The sequence below is a fragment of the Chlorocebus sabaeus genome, chromosome 2, assembly GCF_047675955.1.
Source record: "Chlorocebus sabaeus isolate Y175 chromosome 2, mChlSab1.0.hap1, whole genome shotgun sequence".
Classification (NCBI taxonomy): Eukaryota; Metazoa; Chordata; class Mammalia; order Primates; family Cercopithecidae; genus Chlorocebus; species Chlorocebus sabaeus.
The window spans coordinates 21,404,881-21,425,235 of record NC_132905.1 but is presented as its reverse complement, the minus strand read 5'-3'; the positions used below and the strand labels follow the sequence as shown (position 1 = coordinate 21,425,235).

General features: G+C 45.4%; 1 protein-coding gene across 15 annotated transcripts in view; it reads right to left on the bottom strand.

Annotated features, from left to right (window-relative positions):
• The window catches only part of PTPRT (protein tyrosine phosphatase receptor type T), a 1,114,373-nt gene that overhangs the window by 659,984 nt on the left and 434,034 nt on the right, over nucleotides 1–20,355 (bottom strand). For all 15 annotated transcript variants that reach the window (XM_008017080.3, XM_037983051.2, XM_037983053.2 and 12 more), the window contains exon 6: nucleotides 16,500–16,674. In XM_008017080.3, the coding sequence (XP_008015271.3) occupies nucleotides 16,500–16,674 (175 nt within the window). The remainder of the gene's footprint in view (nucleotides 1–16,499; nucleotides 16,675–20,355) is intronic.

The window sequence follows — 20,355 nt, the reverse complement described above, 5'->3', positions numbered from 1 at the left end:
TTGAGCCCTAGGATGTGACTCCGCACAGAGACAGCTCCAGAGCATTCCAGGGACATGGGCCAAAAACCTTCCTCTGGGGCTTTATCCAGTTAGAGTTGGGTGGCTGCCACTTACCACTGTCAGGGTCCAGGCTGAGAATGGCTCCTCATCTCCATCCTCCTGCTCTGTGCAGCCCCCACCGAGTCCTCCTGCCCTTGACTATGGCAATAACCACACAGTTTTGGCAGGACAAGAGCAGGACTATAGGCAGTGATGTCCCAGCCCAGGTAGGTGTCAAGGACTGAGGCAATGGTAAAATCCATCCTGGCAGTGAAATGGAGCCCTGCTTCTAAGATGCAAAAGAAAGGCAGGGAAAAGTCATGCATCTGCCAGAGGGAATTAATCCAGAGCCAGTGGGGGAAGAACTGGCAAGTGGGGCTGGCAGAAATGAGCTGTGCAAACAGGTCCTGAGGCAACTGTCTGCCGTCAGACTGCTCTGCCTAAGAGCCTCCGAGGAAGGAGAGAGAGGGGAGGAGCCAGGGCAACATGGTAGGAGGCCGGAGCTGCCACCAAGAACTTCTTCCTGGGATGGGAAGGGCACTTGTAAGGGCAGAAATTCACCAGATCCCATTGAGGACATTTATATTTCTGTGCTACAAACCCCCTCCAGTACCCTAAATCCTCAGAAGTCTATCATACCCCAAAGAACTTGAGAATGTGTGTGTGTGTGTGCACGGCACGTGCACACACGTATGTGTGTGTGCACGCACATGTGCTTGTGCATGCTGGAGAAAGGATGAAGAAATACTAAGGGGAGCCAAGTTCCAAATTTGGAAGGTTTAGAGAGGACAGAAGGTGTAAGGAGTGAGAGGTAATTGTGGATGAAAGTCAGAAGGAATGGAAAACAGATATGTCACAAGTGACCATAAGGGCAGACACCTCTAGGAATAGGCACAAAGGCAAAAGAGAGCTAATGATACTGTAATCTCAAAGGTCATGGTAACTTCTGTTGGCACCATGGTTGATAAATATAGGGTTGGGTAAACTCTTCTCAGATACAGCCCCAGGAATGCCTGGCATGAGCCCTTCTGTGCAAAAGCAATCACTACTGTTATATCCATGAGCAGTCTTTTATGCTATTTTTTTTTTTTATTTTTATTTTTTTGAGACGGAGTCTTGCTCTTGTCACCCAGACTGGAGTGCAGTGGCTCACTGCAATCTCCAAGTCCTGGGTTCAAGCAATTCTCCTGCCTTAGTATCCTGAGTAGCTGGGATTACAGGCGCCCATCACCACACCCAGCTAATATCTTGTATTTTTAGTAGAGACGGGGATTTACCATGTGGGCCAGGCTGGTCTCGAACTCCTCACCTCAAGTGATCTACTGGACTCGACCTCCCAAAGTGCTGGGATTACAGGCATGAGCCACCGCACCCGGTCTTTTCTGTGATTTCTGAAGACAGTAGGGCAGTTCCTTGATGACATCAGAGACTACTAGTCAACCAAGAGTCTTACGGTTGTGGTTGGATAAGAGGCGGTGAGAAAGGTGGTAGCTTGGAGTCGGGGTGGTAAAGGTAAGGCCCACAGGCACAGGCAATACCTAGATGTACTAGATACGGGTCAATAACTGCTAGACATGGGTTAAGACCTGGGAGGAGGGTACCCTGTAGTTTCCTTCATCTCTCCTTATCTCAGAAGTGAAGAAATAAAGTCAACAGAGCCTGGAATTCAGCAGATGCATGCAAACATATCTGAAAAAGTTGGCTGGTCACTTAATGAACTATATTACCCTAACTTGAGACAAACAGTGAAGAATAAAAGGTGGTGGTCAGCTCACAGAGATGAGTCATAGAAGAAAAGCCACAGAGATGAGTGCAGATGTGCCCAGGGAGAAGGAGCACCTTTCAGACAATTTAATCCCCATAGCATTGTGGGTAGATAGAATCAGCTAACTCCCCCTGCTATGAGACCAGACTCAGCAAACCTGCTTCTGATCACTGTTCGACTCCCACAAAATGCTGACTGGAAACTATGGCATTGTCTGGATGCTGTGGGTATCTATCCACTGCATAGGTGGCCAGAATAAGGTTTCTAAGCCATCAAGGCGAGAAGGGCCAGGATAACGGACAGAGCCTCCCTGCAGTAGCACCGCCTGTCCCGCCCTCATGGGTTGGACAAGTCACAGTTGGCTCAGCTTTTTCTCATTCCCATCACAGCCCAATGAGGTTATTGGGTGAGCAGAAGTGGTGCTGGACTCCACACAGTCATTCAGGGACCCAGGCTTCGATCTGGAGCTGCTGCCGGACTTAACATGTGGTCTCAAATGTCACAGTAGGAGGGGAAAAAGAGAGGGGGCTTGCATAGGGGAGCTTTTTTAATAGGTCTAGCCCAAAAGGAGTGTATATCACTTCTGAACACACTCCTCTGGCCCCACCTGAATGGAGGAAGCTTGTGTGCCCAGAAGGAAAAATAAATGGTACAGAGAACAAGTAACATTATCACACAAGTCTTTGAACTTTCTTGCTGGTATGAAGCAGGTCCTACACTCTGCGATTTCCATACTTTATTTCACTGATCCTCAGAAAACATGAGGCAAGAAACATCCTTCTGTCCCTTTCTACAGATGGAGAAACTGAGCCTCAGTCATGTGCAGAGTTGCATTCAGCAACAAAAAATGAATAGAGCCAAGAATGAACCCCAGCCCCGCCTGCTTCTAAAGTGCAGCCTTCTCACCTCCCCTTACGAAAGCTCTTTCCAACTGCTTGCTCAGGCACAGCAAATTGCAGCCCTGTCTTGCTGGGGTCCCAGCAGTTCCTCACTCACGTGTGGAAGAGATTAAAAGAACAAACCACAAAGCACATTTTGCCGCTGATTAACTCAAACAGGAGGCTTTCCCTCACTGAGAACAGACGATCAGCCGCTCTGCCAATAACTGCCTGCTCCGTACCACCAGGCCACATTCCATCAAAAAGGCACAGTTTCCATTTACTGGGTTGAAAGTGAGTCACATCTGCCCCTGGATAGACATATAAAGCAACAGGCATGCTACTCTGATTAATAATGAAAAGCTGGTGCAAGCACATATCATTTTAAAAGAGAAGAGGCCAAATTCTAGCCTCCTTTTCTACCAGGTTTAGGAAAGCATGAAAAAGGAGAATGATCATATGGGTTAGGGAAGAAAAAAGAAACTTTAAAGAAGCAGAGAAATCCACCTGCTCAGGAGGTGGGAAAGCAGAGATTTTATACTATTCTAGGAACCTTGTGATTCTAAGGAGCTGCATCATTTGTTTTTTATACTATTTTAGAAAGGCATTCCATTGTTTAAGGAGGGAATAAGTGTGAAGCCTGGCCTTAGAACACAACCCATTATTTTAACAAATAGTCAAGTCAAGGCCCTGAGCAATGGTCACTTAAGTCTAATTAGCAGGAGAATGAAGGCCACATCTCTTCTTAGGTAAACGTCCCCTAAGCACTGCTTCTGAGCTCCCTGGATCAAAATGAGCACATCTTGGGCAGGGGACATGTGTGAAGTTTAAAAACAATGCCATGTGGGCACACCGAACCTCACTGATTAAACTGGGAACCCACAGCTGCCCCAGCTGCTGAGATATGGCTTTTTTTTGGCATACGCTTCCCGCGAATTGCTACTGTTTTGTTTTTTCAATGTTTGAATGTGTTGCCATGATTTCTTCATGAGAATCGTTTCTAAATGATTGGCGGTGATTGTTATTGAAACGCAAAATGTTTTACTCTACCTCCTTTTCTCCACCCCACCCACCTGCAGTTGGAGTCACTGGGCTGCCAGTAGGTGGACCAACTGGCTTGGGTTGGATGCTGGGTGAGGCCAGGTACAAGGACAGCTCCCATGACCAGCTGGGCTGGCTTGGACTGTTCACCTGGACACCCTACCTCCTGTACCAGGCCCTGCCTGATAGGAGGATCACCAGTCCTCCGACTCCTAGTGCAAGACCTACCCTTCAGGATCAGACTTCCAAACTGCCACATCTGGCCAGACTTTACCACATCTGGCCAGACTTTACCTGAGTTCATGTAGTTCTTGAGTTTCATGGCCATAGCCAAGTCTGTCTCTAACCCCTTCCCATAACATAGAACACACAATTTCTGCCCTCATAGATTCTGGAATTTGTAAAGTCTACATCAAGAAATAACAGTTGGGAAGAGACTTAAAAAAATCTTCAAAAACAATCAATACCTGACAAAAAAAAGATAATTGCTCAGCTTTCAGATCGTACAGAATTTGGACGTTTAAGCCCAGTATCATTGGGAAAGGAAGAAGCATCTTCCTATCTGTTTTCAGGTAGGCCAGAAAGTTTTCATTCAAGACATTAAGCCTGTGGGGGTTGCTAATGGCTTTTTTTGATCCAAATTGTATTAATTAGGAAAATACTAATTGCTGTAACAAATAAACCCCAAGGTTTAGTAGCTTAACACAATAATAGTTTATTATCACTTCAATATTAATAATAGGCCTGCTTAGCAGACAATTTTCCTCCACAAGGTGATTCAGGGGCCCAGGCATGTTCAATATTTTGACTCTCCCCTCACCTTGAAATTGTCTGCATCCAGCCAACCAAAGAGGGGGGGGGGGGTGAGAAGATGAGGAATGACTACATGCTTTTTAATTCTTTGACTCTGAAAGGACATGCAGCAGTTCTGCTCACATTCCTTCCACTGAACTATTATCATAGGACCCTACTGATTGCAGAGCAGGCTGGGAATGTAGTCCATGGCCTAGGCAGCTGCTTCACCACTTTATCTTATGGAAGGGAAGCACATGTGCTTAGTGGGCACATCAGGCCAGCTTTATTGGCCTGAAAGTTAGCAGAAATTTCTCCCAGATCTCAGAAATGGGGAGTCAATCTGCATGTACCTTTTGCTGTATTTCCCTGGATAGTTAATGGGGAAATGGCAGAGGGAAGGCCAAGCATCACTAGTCAGAGTAAACCAGAAGACCAACATCAATTTTCCAGAAAGGGATTCTGGGGCTCAAATAAGTGGAACCACTTCTTCACAGCCAAGTCACCAGCTCTGCCTTTCCCTCCACACATCTGCATTGGCCAGAGGCCCACAGAGGAAGTATCTTCCCATCTGGTTTCTGTACGTGGTACCCTAGATGAATACTAGGGCATCAAGTACAGAAGCTTTCCCATGGGGCAGGATCTGGGCCAGTACAACTGGCCTTTGGGGCTGGATCATTCTTTGTTGTGAGGGGGCCATGCTGTGTATCATAGGGTGTTTAACAGCATCTCTGGGGGCTCCACCCACTAGATGCCAGTACCCCCCTCTCCCATCGTGACAATCAAAAGTGTCTCCAGACATTGCCAGATGTCCCCTGGAAGGAAAATCACCCTCAATTAAGAATCACTGGTCCAGGCAGAGGCTGCAGTGTTTCAGAGGTAAATTAGGCTCCAGTGACTGGACAAAAGCAACGATCTAGAGCATTCTTACAAATCTGGAGCCCATGGATTAATGAGTTTAGCCTAGGCTGGAACTTGGGTTCTCAGAAGAAATATTACATATATGTCTGCCATAGAACAATACATTAGGGAAAATTAGCATAAGGAGGGTCAGAAAATAGTCTCATTTACAGGCTCATTATAGGAAGAGGGCAGGCCTTGGACTGTGTGACTCTGATGAGACTGGGTAATCGAACGTCAGCATCCTCAGTGGCAACAGGGGACCGTGGTGAAGACTGAATACAACCTCATGAGAAGACAGTCGGTGAAGTGTCTGGCATGCAATAAATGGTCCACGAATGGTAGTTAACTACAGGCTTTGCAGCTTGTTCCATACCTCAGATCATTCTTCCATTTGAACACAGGAGGGTAATGTTCCAAGTGAATGAGAATTTAATGCAATTGCCATTTGATTTAATTTCCAAATGCGTTAAAAGTGTGAATGCAACACATCAGCATGCAGCTGATAAAGTAGTCAAAATAATTCAAGGAAACCAATACTTGTCAGGTTTTATTTATCCACATTTACGCTTTTTTAAAAATAAGCTGGTCTTTGTGCCCATATAGAATACAATATACATAATATCTCCCGGTTAGCCTCCCCCCACACATATGTTCAAGTTTCCCACTTTTCTCCCATCTGTCATTTTTCTCTTTCCATAAAAAGCTAATGGTGACGTTACCAAGGAGTGAAGGAGTCAGAGGGTAAGGGTGGGGAACCGGGCACCCATGAGGAGGACGGAGACTCATGATGACAAGCACAAACATAGGCACGGCACTTTGTTTACGAACGATCTTCATAGTCATGGCCCCTCACCCAAATCTAGGGGAGCTGGCATTATTATTCCAATTAGGGAGTCAGGAAATGATGTTCCTAATCCACGTAGCTAACAAAGGGCAGAACCAGGATTTGAACATCCTTGACAATACCATCTATGCATCCTTGACAATAGCAGTCATGGTTAAAAAATGATGCAACCGGCCGGGCGCGGTGGCTCAAGCCTGTAATCCCAGCACTTTGGGAGGCCGAGACGGGCGGATCACGAGGTCAGGAGATCGAGACCATCCTGGCTAACACGGTGAAACCCCGTCTCTACTAAAAAATACAAAAAACTAGCCGGGCGAGGTGGCGGGCGCCTGTAGTCCCAGCTACTCCGGAGGCTGAGGCAGGAGAATGGCGTAAACCCGGGAGGCGGAGCTTGCAGTGAGCTGAGATCCGGCCACTGCACTCCAGCCTGGGCGACAGAGCGAGACTCCGTCTCAAAAAAAAAAAAAAAAAAAAAAAAAAAAAAAAAAAAATGATGCAACCATTATTAATAAAAGTTAAGACCAAAGAAAGATTAAAAATAAGAACCCAAGCACCAGCATATTTTCCTACAAAGAATGCAATTCACACAGAAGGTGAGCATGTTGAGGTTTCTCTGCTTTGAAATAGGGTACCAGGAAAGTCAAGATCAGGCATGAGAGGAGAGGAGGAGGTAAGTTAAGCCTACCATAAAAAGTTGTTAAACTTCCCGACCTAAGTTGGAGCATATATGATCCATATGCAAGACTCTTGGGGGAATGGGTAGAACTCACATTGAGGCAAGCCTTCCTTGAAAAGGCATTGAAGAAGGTCCAGGAGTTTTTAAAATGACTACCCTAAGGGGCACATGGTGGGGTGGGTAAGTAGCATGGCTCTGGCAGGTCAACTGAGCCCCCTTAAATTTGTAGCCAAAGCACAGCAAAGAAAGACCGTAAGAGGAGCACAGAGAATTACAAAGCTCACAGCTCCCATTAACAAGGTAGAAAAGAAGGAAGGAAACATAATACTTAAAGGAAAAGGTAAAGAAACAGATACCTGTAAAGGAGACAGAACTTTCTCAGAGGTAGAAGGAACACCAGGACCTCAATCAAAAATGAGAACCTTAAAAAAGAAGGGATGGTGAGGGGTCTGGTCACATGCTTGTGAAGTAAGGACTTGAGCACTCTTCCCTGGATACAGCAGATGTTTAAGCCCCTTCTATATGCCAGGTACTGTCTCAGGTGCTGTTGGTCCAGCAGGAAACAAGGTTTACAAAGCTTCTTCCTCTAGGAGCTCAAGTTCTAGTAGGAAAGATGGGTAATCCACAAATAGATGTAAATCACAATGTCAGATAGTGACAAGATCTAGGAGGAAAACCAAAGCACCGTGCAAAAGAACACATTTACAAAGGGAAGGGGTGGGAGGCGGGGGATGGTGTTATTTCAGATAAGGTAATCAGAGGGGGCCTCTCTGAGAAGCTGAAGTCTGAGCAGATACCAGATCCACAAAACAAGTGAGCTACATAATTATCTGGAAGAAAAAGCAGGTCAAAAGCAAGGACAGCAAGTGCAAAGGTCAGAACTAGCTTGGTGTGGTTCAAGGAAGAGGAAATGGATCACCGTGGCTAGAGAAGAGAATAAGAAGGCAAATATGGGGGTGGGGCATTACAAATCAAGCACTAGATCTAGAGACCATGTTAAGAAGTTTGGATTTTATTCTGAGTGTGACAGGAAACACTGGAGGGTTTTGAACAGGAAAAAAAGCCATTATTTAACTTTTTCAAACGATCACTCAGGCTGCTGCATTGAGAACAGACATCAATGGGACAAGAGTGGAGCAGGGAGGAAGCTGGAATAGTCGTTCAGTTGAGAAGAGAATAGGGTTTTGACTCATGCACTGATCAGCAAACTGTGGCCTGTGGGCCAAATCCAACCCTCTGCCTGTTTCAGTAAATAAAGTTTTATTGGCACATAACCATGCTCATTCATTTACATAATTTTTATGGCTGTTTTTGCTACAACAGCAGAGTTGAGTCTTTGCTATAAAAATCATATGACCTGGAAAGCTGAAACTGAGTCTAATGCCCTGGGCAGAAATAGTTTGCTAACCTTGTTGAGGATGTTGACAATGGTTGAGGGTGGCGGCCTCGAGATAAACTTAGGAGGCAGAGTTTCCAGGGCAGAGGCCAGATGTTAGCCCAGGCTCTCTGATACCATGCCTGCTCTCTGATCACTGGGTGATATAGCCCTCCAGCTCCTCTCTACTTCTGAAGACTGGCAGAGAACATGAATGGAAACTCTGGAGTCTGGTCTGAGGCCAGCCTTTGCTTTGTTCCATTCCCTATACAAGCAGACAGCTCAAGGTGGCTTTGCCTCTCCTCCTAGCATGAACTTGTCCTCCATGGCTGCCGCCACTGATGAGGCAGGAGCCAGCAGCCTCGGTCACCTCGGAAAGCCACAGAGGCTGTAGGATCCCTGTAGCGGAAGCTGTTGTGTCTTACCACTACGTCAGGCCTTATTATTGCACAGAGTGCAGCCCAACCTCCAACTGCCTCTGCCAACTGTCAAATAGCTAATAGCCATGGGCTTTTTGCCAAAGCCCTGTGGTGCAGAGGCTATATCCTGTATGACGGGACAGTAAAGCCAGAAAATTAAGACCCCAAGGAGCAGCTCTCAACCCATGACTGGAGGGGGTTAAGGTACAAATAAGCCACTCCTCCACACCCCAGGAGTTCTACACTAAATCCCAGAATTACCTAGTAGGATAGAGCTCCAGATGTTCCCAACGGTTACTCACTTGAGAATGCCCCCTTTATTAGCTGCCCTTGATTCTCTGTCTCATGTCCCTAAAACTCAAATAAGCACCTTGCACTCAGAACTCCTGCCCCGAGTTTGCTTCTAGGGGTCTCAATGCCATATACCTTTTATCTTCACTCTTCTTTTCCAACACAGTCTGTGCCAGTGACCATAGCCAGCTGTCTGACCATGGTTTTTCCCTGCAGGACCAGGAAAAGGAAGAACAACTGGATGCAGAGATCCCACCTTATGAGTGTGTACACTATTATCCATGGTCACGGACAGGGTCCATCAGAGCCCCATCGACTCCTACAGAATGAAGCCCAGGCTCCTATTCTGGTACAAAGACTCTGCAAATGTCCCCTTGCCTACCTAACCAGCCTCAAACATGTCACTCACTCAGCATCTCAAAACCAACCCAGGCTGTCCTGCTCATGAGCCTACCAGGCCACAGGACCCAGCTCAGATGGGGCCAGTCTGAGAGGCTCTCCCAGACTCTTCCAGACTACACTCATTGTCCCACCCTCTGTATACCTTTAGCTCACACCTGAATGCAGGCTATACCATACTGGATTTTGCAAGAAATGTGGTATAAAAGAGAGAACATGGCCAAGGCAAGGCAGGCCTAGCTCTGCCGCTTATGAGTAGTGTGATCTTGGAAAGGTTCAGAACTTCTCTGGGCTTCCATGCTCTCATTGGTAAAAGGTGCTTGCTAGCAGCACCTACATTACAGGGCCATTGTTAGGATTAGGGAGGTGGTGTGGCAGGTGGCTAACATTAACTGATCATGCAGCACAGATTTGCATGATTCTTCCTGCTAGACCATGAGCTTTTTACAGAACCTAACACACAGTTGGGCTCCATAAAACTTTATTAAGCAAATGAATACAGGAATGAGTCAGCTACTCCAGCCATTCCATCTTTAAACTAGAGGCTATAAATGCAAATCACTGCTGGCACCAGACTAGTGAATGAGCAAAACGGGACCAGTCAGGACATCAGTCAACTGTGGAACGTGTGCTTCCAAAACAGGGAAGCTGAGGAGCCCACTGCTACCATCCTAGAATGCAGGCTCCACATAGCTATGCCTGATACAGTCTCAAGAAACTTGTAAATGCTGAAAAAAATTTTAAAAAGGAAAGAGAAGACAGTACAATGTAAGTAAAGCATTTTTGCAACTGACTTCAACCAATGGATTGAATTGGATGACCTCAATCCCAATTCAGAAGAGGGAGACCTTAAGATGATATAAATTTAAATTTTCACAGTATATACAGAATATCATTCCTTTAAGCCAGGAAAGCGAACAATGGACAATGTCTTTGGGAAACATTCCTTAATAGTAACATAAAAAATATGATTACTACTGGTTAAAGACATAATTTTATGCTTTCTAGTACTAGGATGTATCTGTTTACATATGTTACATATATATTATGCTATACATATGTTTTATATATTATATTTCCTCCCTCTCACAGGATCTCATTATATATATATATGTGTATATATATATATATGAATATGTGTATATATATATATTCACCTCCATTATTCAGATAAGGAAAATGAGGCCCAGAGTAAATACATGATTTGCTAAATCACACAGGTACCTGGGAACAGGACTAAGATGGAAATTCAAGTGTGTTTAGAACAGCAAGCCCTGCTCTTGATCCTAACAAGCTCCCTTGGTAGGAAGTCACACCAGTGTTTAAATCAGAACCTCTAACAGCACGAGCATCACATTTCTTCTGAGCACTAATTCTCATACTGATGAGTGTTCTGAGTGCATAATAGGTTGTTAAATGGAGTTGAAAGACTGGTTTAAAAATCACCGCCGACAAGAAACTTTTTATGAATTAAGAAATGTTCATCAAGATACATCAGCATAACTTTGGTTGAAGACACTCAAGTCCTTGAGGCCAGCTAAGACACCTTGAAATTGAAGACTCTCAGAAAACCAGAAGCAAAGGAAACGAATGAGCACATTTCTGAGCACTGGTCTCGAACAGGTAGGTTGAGGGGCCAAATTGTCTATTGAGTGAAACCTCAATTACAGAGTAATCTAATGTATACCCAGGTACATTATCACAACTCAATAAACAGCTCTCCAGAATTTAAATAATTCCAATTTGCTTTCATTTCGCTCTGTGTGTCGCCCTGAGAATTTGATATTACCTACCCTCACATTAGGCAGCATCTTCTGACGTGCTAATCTTTACCATCTCAGGATCACACACTAGCTGTGAACCAGACAGCTGTGAATACACCTGTTTGGGGAGAAAGAGAGACCATCCTGGGCCTCCGCTATTCCTCTCAGCATGAGTACCTGCTGTGGAAGCCAGCACAGGGGTTTATGGCTCCCAGAACCCTTGGGTGCTGAGGGGCCCAGTGACCTCCCAACTGTGGAGTGGTTAGGGTTTTGAATGAACAATGCCAGGAGAGGGGTGGTCCATGTAGCTAGATGGCTGAGAACAAACAAAACTAGCTACTTTTCCTTTGTCCCTAGACCCAGGAATGAGCTTTCCTGATCCAGTAGGGGTGAACACAGGAAGGGACCAGAGAATTCTGACCTACAGGGACTTGTGATGGTTAATATTAAGTGTCAACCTGATTGAATTGAAGGATGCAAAGTATTGTTTCTGGGTGTATCTGGGTGTTTCTAGGTGTTGCCAGAAAAGATTCACATTTGAGTCAGCAGACTGGGAGGGGCAGACCCAACCACAATGTGAGTGGACACCATCCCATCAGCTGCCAGTGCAACTACAAAAAGCCAGCAGAAGAAGGCGACAGAAGTAGACCTGCTGACTTTTCCAGCCTTCATCTTTCTCCTATGCTGGATCCTTCCTGCCCTGGAAAATCAGACCCCAAGTTCTTTGGCTTTTGGAGTCTTGGACTTACACCAGTGGTTTGTCAGGGGCTCTCGGGCCTTTGGCCACAGACAAGGCTACACTGTCCAACTTTCCTACTTTTGAGGTTTTGGAACTCTAACTGAGCCACTACTGTCTTCCTTGCTCCTCAACTTGCAGACAGCCCATCTGGGTCTTCATCCTGTGATCATGTGAGGCAGTTCTCCTTATATGAAAGTTCTCTTTTCATGTATACATATATCCTGTTACTTCTGTCCCTCTAGAGAACCCTAATAAAAGACCCCATGACCCAAATGTCCCCAAGTCCACACTTTCATATTTCCTCCCTCCCTCTTCTTATGCTTGGCACACCACTGTGTATGAAGAGAGAACTGGGCACACTTTACACAATAGGCCTGACATGATTTCCCCAAAACCACAGAGATAGTCATCAGATCGGCACCTGGGTCCAGTATCCTGTTCCCCACCCACAGAACCCTTCATCTCTCTTACCTCTTTGTCTGAGAAATCCCACCCCCATGGGCAATTTCTTTATTTTATTTAACAAATACCTTAGAGTGCCTATGTAGGGCAGTGTTCTAAGAACTCCTACATCCATTATCACATGTAATCCTCATGACGCCTTCTGAGGGAGGTAATTCTACATTCCTGTTCCCAGATGAGCCAGCTGAGGCCCCTGAGAGGTTTGATCACGTTCAAGGTCACAGAGTTGGGACAAAGTGAGGCCAGAATTCAGACGTAAGCATCCTGGCTGCAGAGTTATCTCCTGCCCTGAACTGGAACCAAAGGGTGGGAACCTGTGAGGAGGAAGACCTTGAAGACGTGGTTTTCTTTCTGTGATATCCCAGGGTCATGGGTGATGTCAGTCCAAGAGGAAGGAATCCAGATCCCATCGCATAACACAGTACTTGGCCCTTGAGAATCCTTTTTCTTTTTTGGTCTGTTTTTCAGATTTTCTCCCTTCTCTGAAAGGGGGAGTATTAATGCTTTTCCCTCATATTTTTTAAAATAAGTACAAATACTTCAGTATTAAAGTGCTTAAGCATCCTGGCTCTGCAAAGGCAAAGGGCTCTTGAGAGGTAAGTGAGTCATTCTTCATCACACAGTTTCTTCCAAACGCTCGGGTTTGCTGCCTTCAAATGGGTCCCTGGGCACCCACTCCAGGGTGACAGGTTTCCTCTGGTTGCTTCTGCTCCTGAGGGGGTCCCTGCCTTTTATTTTCTTGTTTTGCTTGGATGCCACTAACTCTTTAGCAGTGTGTGTGGGGTCGGGGGAGGGGGTGAGTGCAGGTTAAATGTATTTCTCCAGCAATCTGGAAGTTAGCTGAGGGTCAGGAAGGGAACGTCATGTGTCAAAATGTCAAGTTAGCTAGACAGACCCAGGGGCTCCTGCTTGCCTGGTACCTGAGCCTCTTCAGCACCGCTCATGACGTTGTGGCACCAGGTGCCAGCAAGGCCACAACCCACCAGCACTCCAGGTGTGGCCATATAGCCTGAGCGAGATGCAGGTCGGACTCCAGCTCTACCCCTTGGGATGGCCCTGTTTCTCAGCCTGGCTGTGCTAATTCTCCCACCCCTGAAATGAGTTAAAATAAAACCAATGTACAGAGCTGCAATTAGGATAAAATCAGGTCACACATGTGAAGGGACTTCTTTACATGCAAGGGACCAAGCTCCTAGCTTACCACCATTATAATACTTACATGGAGGAAAAATGGGCACTAAAAAGTGATAACCCATGCCAAAAATATGGATGAATTTCATCAATGTGTAATAAAATTACACCTTGATTGACCAGATTACAGCGAGTGCCAACCCCCCACTGTTCAATGTGAAGGAGACCGGGTGCTACCCACCACCCCACCCTCCCTAAGCTGGAGTGGCAGGGGCTGCAGGTGAGCAGCGGCAGCTGCACAGACATATTGCCAGGCCTGGCTACTGCATCCGGACTAGCACTGGCCCCTCCTCTCGACTCCGGCCCATGATGCACAGCTAGCAGAGAACAAATCAACGTCCCTGTAAAGCCCTGGCCACCTCTCCGAATAAAGCAAGGATGCTCCACCACACCCTCTGTCCCAGTAGCCTCTTGATTTCTCTCCCCATAGCTCCCCATCCTGCCCTTGAATGGGGGCATATAAGGAAAGAATAAACCAAGCGTTTTCTGCTTCCATTTGTGCACGGAAATTTCAGAGTGCTACACTAACTCCCACAGCCACTGGTCACATTCTCTTGCCACCAACTTTGCCCCATGTACATGCAAGGTGCTAGCAAGACCGTGAGGAGCAGGAGCGAATGCAGTGTACTCTTTCCTGGGACTCTCATTCTGGTATGGGAGACCAGCCATAGAAGGTATAAGACATATTCCGGCAGGAGAGCTGAAATTACACATTCACTGAGTACCTGAAAGGCCTGCAATAACCCCCGTGTCACATAATACATATATAATAATAATAAATCTTTTTTTTGAGACAGAGTTTCACTCTGTCGCCCAGGCTGGAGTGTAGTGGCATGATCTCAGCTCATTGCAACCTCTGTCTCCTGCGTTTAAGCAATTCTCCTGCCTCAGCCTCCCAAGTAGCTGAGACTACAGGCACCCGCCACCATGCCTGGCTATTTTTTAATATTTTTAGTAGATATGGGGTTTCACCCTGTTGGCCAGGCTGGTCTCAAACTCCTGGCCTCAGGTGATCTGTCCGCTTCGGCCTCCCAAAGTGTTGGGATGACAGGCATGAGCCACCATACCGGGTCATAGGAGCTTATGGCACCAACAAAGCAAAGATAAGAGCCTAATGCCATCAAAGTGGTGGCTTCTTTTCTATGTTAATAACATTTAATGTAAACAAATATAAAGTTTAGTTGTTTTTTCATGACTGCCTAATTTGTTGATCTTTGGCTGAAGTGTTCATGGCATTATGGTGAGGAAATCAACTCCTGCTAAGGTCAATAATTCATTCACTCATCTATCATTCTACAATTTTTTTCAAGTTGAGCGTTATGAAACGACTGACTGTGCAAGTCAAAACAGGCAAACACTAACAACTTCATATGCTTCAGCGAACTGAGAACCAGGGCCAGGCACTGTGCTGAGTTCAGGGACTTCCAACCCAGCAGACAGCCCTCCTCTCATAGAGTTTAGATCCTAAAAGTGGAACAAAATGTCACCAAGTAAACAAATAAAGGCAAACCAGCATTTTAAAGTGTGATAAGAACTATGTCGAAAAGGAGACCAGGCAATGAGAAGGAATTGTGACCACCAGGAAGGGAGGCGTGGGCAGGGGGTCAGGGAAGTTCTCTGGGAGAAGACGACATAATGATATTTCAGCTGAGACCTGAATGATGGCACATGATCAGCCATGTGAATGTATAAAGTCAAGACAGCCAGGATAGAGAATCCCAGTCTGCAACCCCCAGTCTGGTCAGCCCAAGGCTACCAGTCACACTGGATCAGCAAAATGAGGTCAAAGTTTCCACACCCACCCATACTTTGACAAAGGAAACTAATTCAGGAGCCCTCAAAGGCTCGATCAGTGGTTTTTAATGTTTGTTTTTTGTTTTTTCCCTTCAAACACACCAGGTCTCATTCTACAGCTAGCATAAGAAGAACAGCTTCATTATTTCATTCACTAAATTATGCTATATTAAAATTTTAATTGGCGAACATAACATTGGTAAAACGAGTACATCCACACACTGCTGTTGCCAGTGTAAACTGTCAAACCATTTTTTTGCAAAAGCAATATTGCAACACAAAGAAAAATCCATAAATCATATTCTTGGCCTCCCAACTCTACCCCCAGGGAATTTATCCTAAGGAAATAATCTGGTTCAATAGAATAAAATGTTCTCTCCAGAAGAACTCCATGAAGGTGCTAATTGTTACAGACACAAAGGAAAGAAAAAACAAAACACCTGGAATTATCCAAATGACTGCAAATGGGGGGTTTTAACAAAATAGGATAATTCATTTGATGAGATAGCATACGATCATTAAGCATCATAACAAAGATGACAAAGTTTCAGAAAGAAATGGGATATCCAGCTTTTTGAGAGAAGCAGAAAACAATGTGCATATTTTAATGGAAAGCATGTAAACAGTATCTCAAGGTGAATAAGAACACGAAAATTGAAAAGAATTGAATCAAGGCCAGTGGGGTGAGGAATTATTTATTTCAAAAGTCCTTCCAAAATATTGTCATTGTACTGAGTTCTCATTTTTTAAAAAATTCCTCAGAAACAATAGTACGAGAACACTGCCATAGCGTGCCACCCAAATACAAGGACATTTGTTCATTCTAACTTTAAATACAAAATAAAACCAAATTTGAAGATGCCTTCTGTGTTATATATTCCACAGTCTTTCACGTATGGCTCCTGTATGTGAAACTCGACTTGGAATAGCAATGCAATGTTGTTGCATGATTTTACAATAATTTCCCTTGTTTGGGGGGTTTGTGTTGGGGAGGGAGGCCAGAGTGACTAGAAATTAATCTCCTCTTTTACTGAATGTGGGGGAGGAACAGCAGATGAGAAAAGGGGCTTTAAGGCCCATTAGCGCCGGCCTTCCGTGGCAGCAGAGGCGTAGGCTGGAGGCACTCACCTTTCACAATCAGCTCCGCGTAGTTGGACACACCAGAACCACCGTCAGAGCGGATCACACAGCGGTACTTGCTGACGCTCCGCTGGGCAGTGTCTGCCACACTGACCGTGGCTGAGAAGCGCCTGTGGTTGACCACGCGGGTGACCATCAGGGCCGTGTCCCTCCCATTCCATTGCTGTAGAACAGAGGAAGAGAGGGAGAGGAGGAATCATAGCATCTTAGACTTCCAGGCGACTCCCAGCACGGATGTCCACCCATCCTCACACCCCAGGGGCTCAGGACTTTCAACCATAAGAAGGGATTTCCAGCCAGGCACAGTGGCTCATGCCCGTAATCCCAGTGCTTTGCAAGGGCTGAGGCAGGAGGATCATTTGAAGCCAGGGTATGAGACCAGCCTGGGCAGCAAGCAAGACCCTGAATCTACGAGAAATTTTAAAAAATAGCCAGGCATGGTGGCACTCACCTTCAGTCCCAGATACTCTGGAGGGTGAGGAGGGAGGATCTCCTGAGCCCACAAATCCAAGATTGCAGTGAGCCATGATCAAGCCACTACACTCCAACCTGGGTAACAGAGCAAGGCCCTGCCTCTTTTTTTTTAAAAAAAAAAAAAGGTGGGAGTTTTCATGGCTGGTTTGTGCTAATGGTCTGATTCAATAATAAACTTTGCTAGTGAGCTGATTCGAGGACAGACGCCTGGTGGTAAGAAGACAGGAAAAAGGCTCCTTCTAAACACCCTGGCTCAGCCTGCATTTGGGGCTGACATGCAGCCCCTTCACTTTCCTTCCTCTTTTCCTTTTTCCCTGAAGCAGAACCCATAGCATTCTCTCAGACAAACTTCAGTAGACTTAGTGAAAACCCAGCCCACATGGAATAAAAACAGCCCCGCTCCCAGGCCCTATGGCTGGTGCCCTGCTACCCCACCCCACAGGCTCTGAGCCCCACCTGCCCTAGGCTATCACCACAGGTAGGGAGGGGACGGTAGCTTTCCAACACCCATCTCCCTCGGCACCTGCTCTTTCCTCTGCCTGGAGGGTCTAGTCTCCCTGAGGACACCCCGTCCCATAAAAACCCACATTCAGCTCACAGTCATCACTAGTCAGTTCTCACAACTGTCACACCATCTCTAGAAGCTTATCCTGCCCTTAGGTACGATACAAACTTTCCCCACACGTTTGCTTACAAGTGTTGCTCATTTTACACTGAAGGACTTTCCTCTGCTCATCTTTAGAAGCTTGTCTGAAAGCCTCTCAAGGTGGTAGACATTTCCAGAATCAAGGTGAATACACATGGGCTTTTGTCTTCAGCATCCTGAGTTTCAGGAGGGATAGCCTGAGTTTGAACAAACCTCTTTCACAGCTGCAAGTTGTGAGAACTGGTAACGCACATGCATGTCAATGCCGTTTGAGTGGGTGTTTATTAACGTTATTAACTGGATGTTTATCTAGTATGTGCCAGCCCCTGGGCTGGGTATTTTTGTATAAATCCTCATTGTATCTTCACAGCCTTGTTTGGGGTTTGTACAACTGCTGTTCTTCTTGGAAGAAAAATCCAAATGTCCAACAGTTTAGCTAAATGCATAGAGTACATGAGCCCCTTACCCAGGTTTTCCAACTTCAAGTCAAGCACTCTTTTTACTAAGACCGTATTCTCAGTGCCTGCTTTAATTTAAAAATGTTTTTCCCCAAAAAGTGAAATTGACTACTTTAATTATCTGGACTTAGGGAAACCTTATGACTCATGATTCTCATGCCGAGTCTCCCAGTCTCCCAAGATGCGATCTTCATAGTTTCCTGCACAAAGTAAACAGTTTCCCCATGTGCACATCCTACTTTCATCTATATCATCTTCCCTCACCCTCTACAGTGACCTGTCAGGAGGAGGGCACAGGTGCAGATAGAGCCACACTGCTCAGCTCTATGGCAGCAAATGAGGGGAGACCAATACCAGGAGAAGGCAGTGATCATGAAGGCCAGAAACCCAGGGTAACCCAGGACCCCATCAAAGGGCAGCTAAAAGAGACTTGCTACAGATTAGACAGGGAAATTGTAGGCAATATTTTGCTGCTGCTTTTTACTTTTTGACATTCTTCAGACTTTGTCTCAAACATGTATTTCCCTTACACTTGTACATAAAAAAATGAATGGTATTGTTCAAAAGCCATGGCAGAATGAGAGGTAACCATAACTGCCTCCCATGCCAGAAACTAATCGACATGTGGAATAGTTAGTACACATCAGAGCAACAAGCATGGGGCTGTAAGAGGAGAATCTGAAGCCAAGTGCCAGCTCTGCAGCTTCCAAGCTGTGCAGACTTGAGCAGGCAATTTCACTTCTCTGAACTGGAAAGTTTCTATTCACCTGCCCGAATAAAAACCAGTACAAGGTAATGGAAGGGGAGAAAAGTCACCAGGGCTGAAACTGCCAACCAGCTACCTCATGCCTTCAGGCATCTTTGCAGGAGATGGCACAACTTGGACCCCACTATGAGAACGTATGAGACACCACACGTAATGTCCCTTCCCAAAGTAGTGCAGGGAGGAAGGAGGAAAAATTCTGGCAAACACCAGGAATGTATCCTGATTTGGAAAAGAGGTCACTAAATGAAAAGAAGGGCCTTGGAAGAAGGGGGGTCATCAAAAGGAGCCCATCTTCTCCACTGCTGAGCAAGGCACTTCGGGGCCACCATGGTGGATAAGGATGAGTGAGTGTTGAGGCTTTGGGTGAATATTTTCTAACCTGAGTTATTTATAACTTTATAAACATTTTCATTTTTTCTTTATTAAGCTAACAACAGCTAAACACCATTATGTGCTAAGTGTTTTATATGCTTTCTCATTTATTCCCCATGAAAAATAAGGTAGGCGCACTTCTTATCGCTCTCATATATAAGAGGAAACTGAAGCTCAGGGAAGTGAAATTGCCTCCCCAAGGCTGCCCAGCTTGGAAGCTGGAGAGCTGGCATCTGGCTTCAGATCCTACTCTTACAATGCCATGCATGTTACTCCAGTGTGGACTAACCACTGCCCCATCACTCATCTCTTCAAGCACCCTCATTTCTCAGAGTGGGAGAGTATGGGCAGCAGGTATGACACCAGGATCCACCTATTTGCCACCAATTTATTAGCTGAGAACAATAAAAAAGGGTGGGGGATGTAGTAATGTTGCATAAGGGGTGGAGAGAAATAAGCAAAATGCACATGCCCAACCCAAGCTCATGAAACACAGAGCTTTGCCTTGGACATCCATCTTCTGAACAGCCAAGAAATATGGGAGATTAAAAAAGAGAGACTGAGAATGATATCAACACATGGTCTCCACAGAACATGAGCTAAGAGATGAGGTGACAAGGACAGGTACTAAGAAAGAAGATACAACTCGGGGAGCCAAGGGAATAATTGAGGAAAACAAACAATGCCATTTGCAGATTTCAACATGGTATTAGAAGTAAAGAACAGGATCAACATTGCAGAAAACCAGTGACCTGGAGGACAGGCCTGGAAAAATAACCCAGATGGCAAAGAAAGCAAAGATAAAGGAAATCAGTGAGAGGCAAAGTGATCAAGAAAATGGACAACAGACAACTAACTACCCTGTAAGTAACTGGAGCTCCCACAGAACAGAGTGCAATGAATGGAATGAAATCCTATCCCAAGATACAGGAGGTCACTTTCCTGGACTAAACTAAGACCTGACTTTTCAGACTGAATGGCCCACCATCTATTTGATAAAATTTACAAAAACAAAAATAATTGTTTATAAAAATATTAAGAATAAAGAAATATATAGAAATCCAGCAGAAGAAAATAATGTACAAAAATACAAGCCCATCTGGTATAAAACTCCTCATATGCAATTGT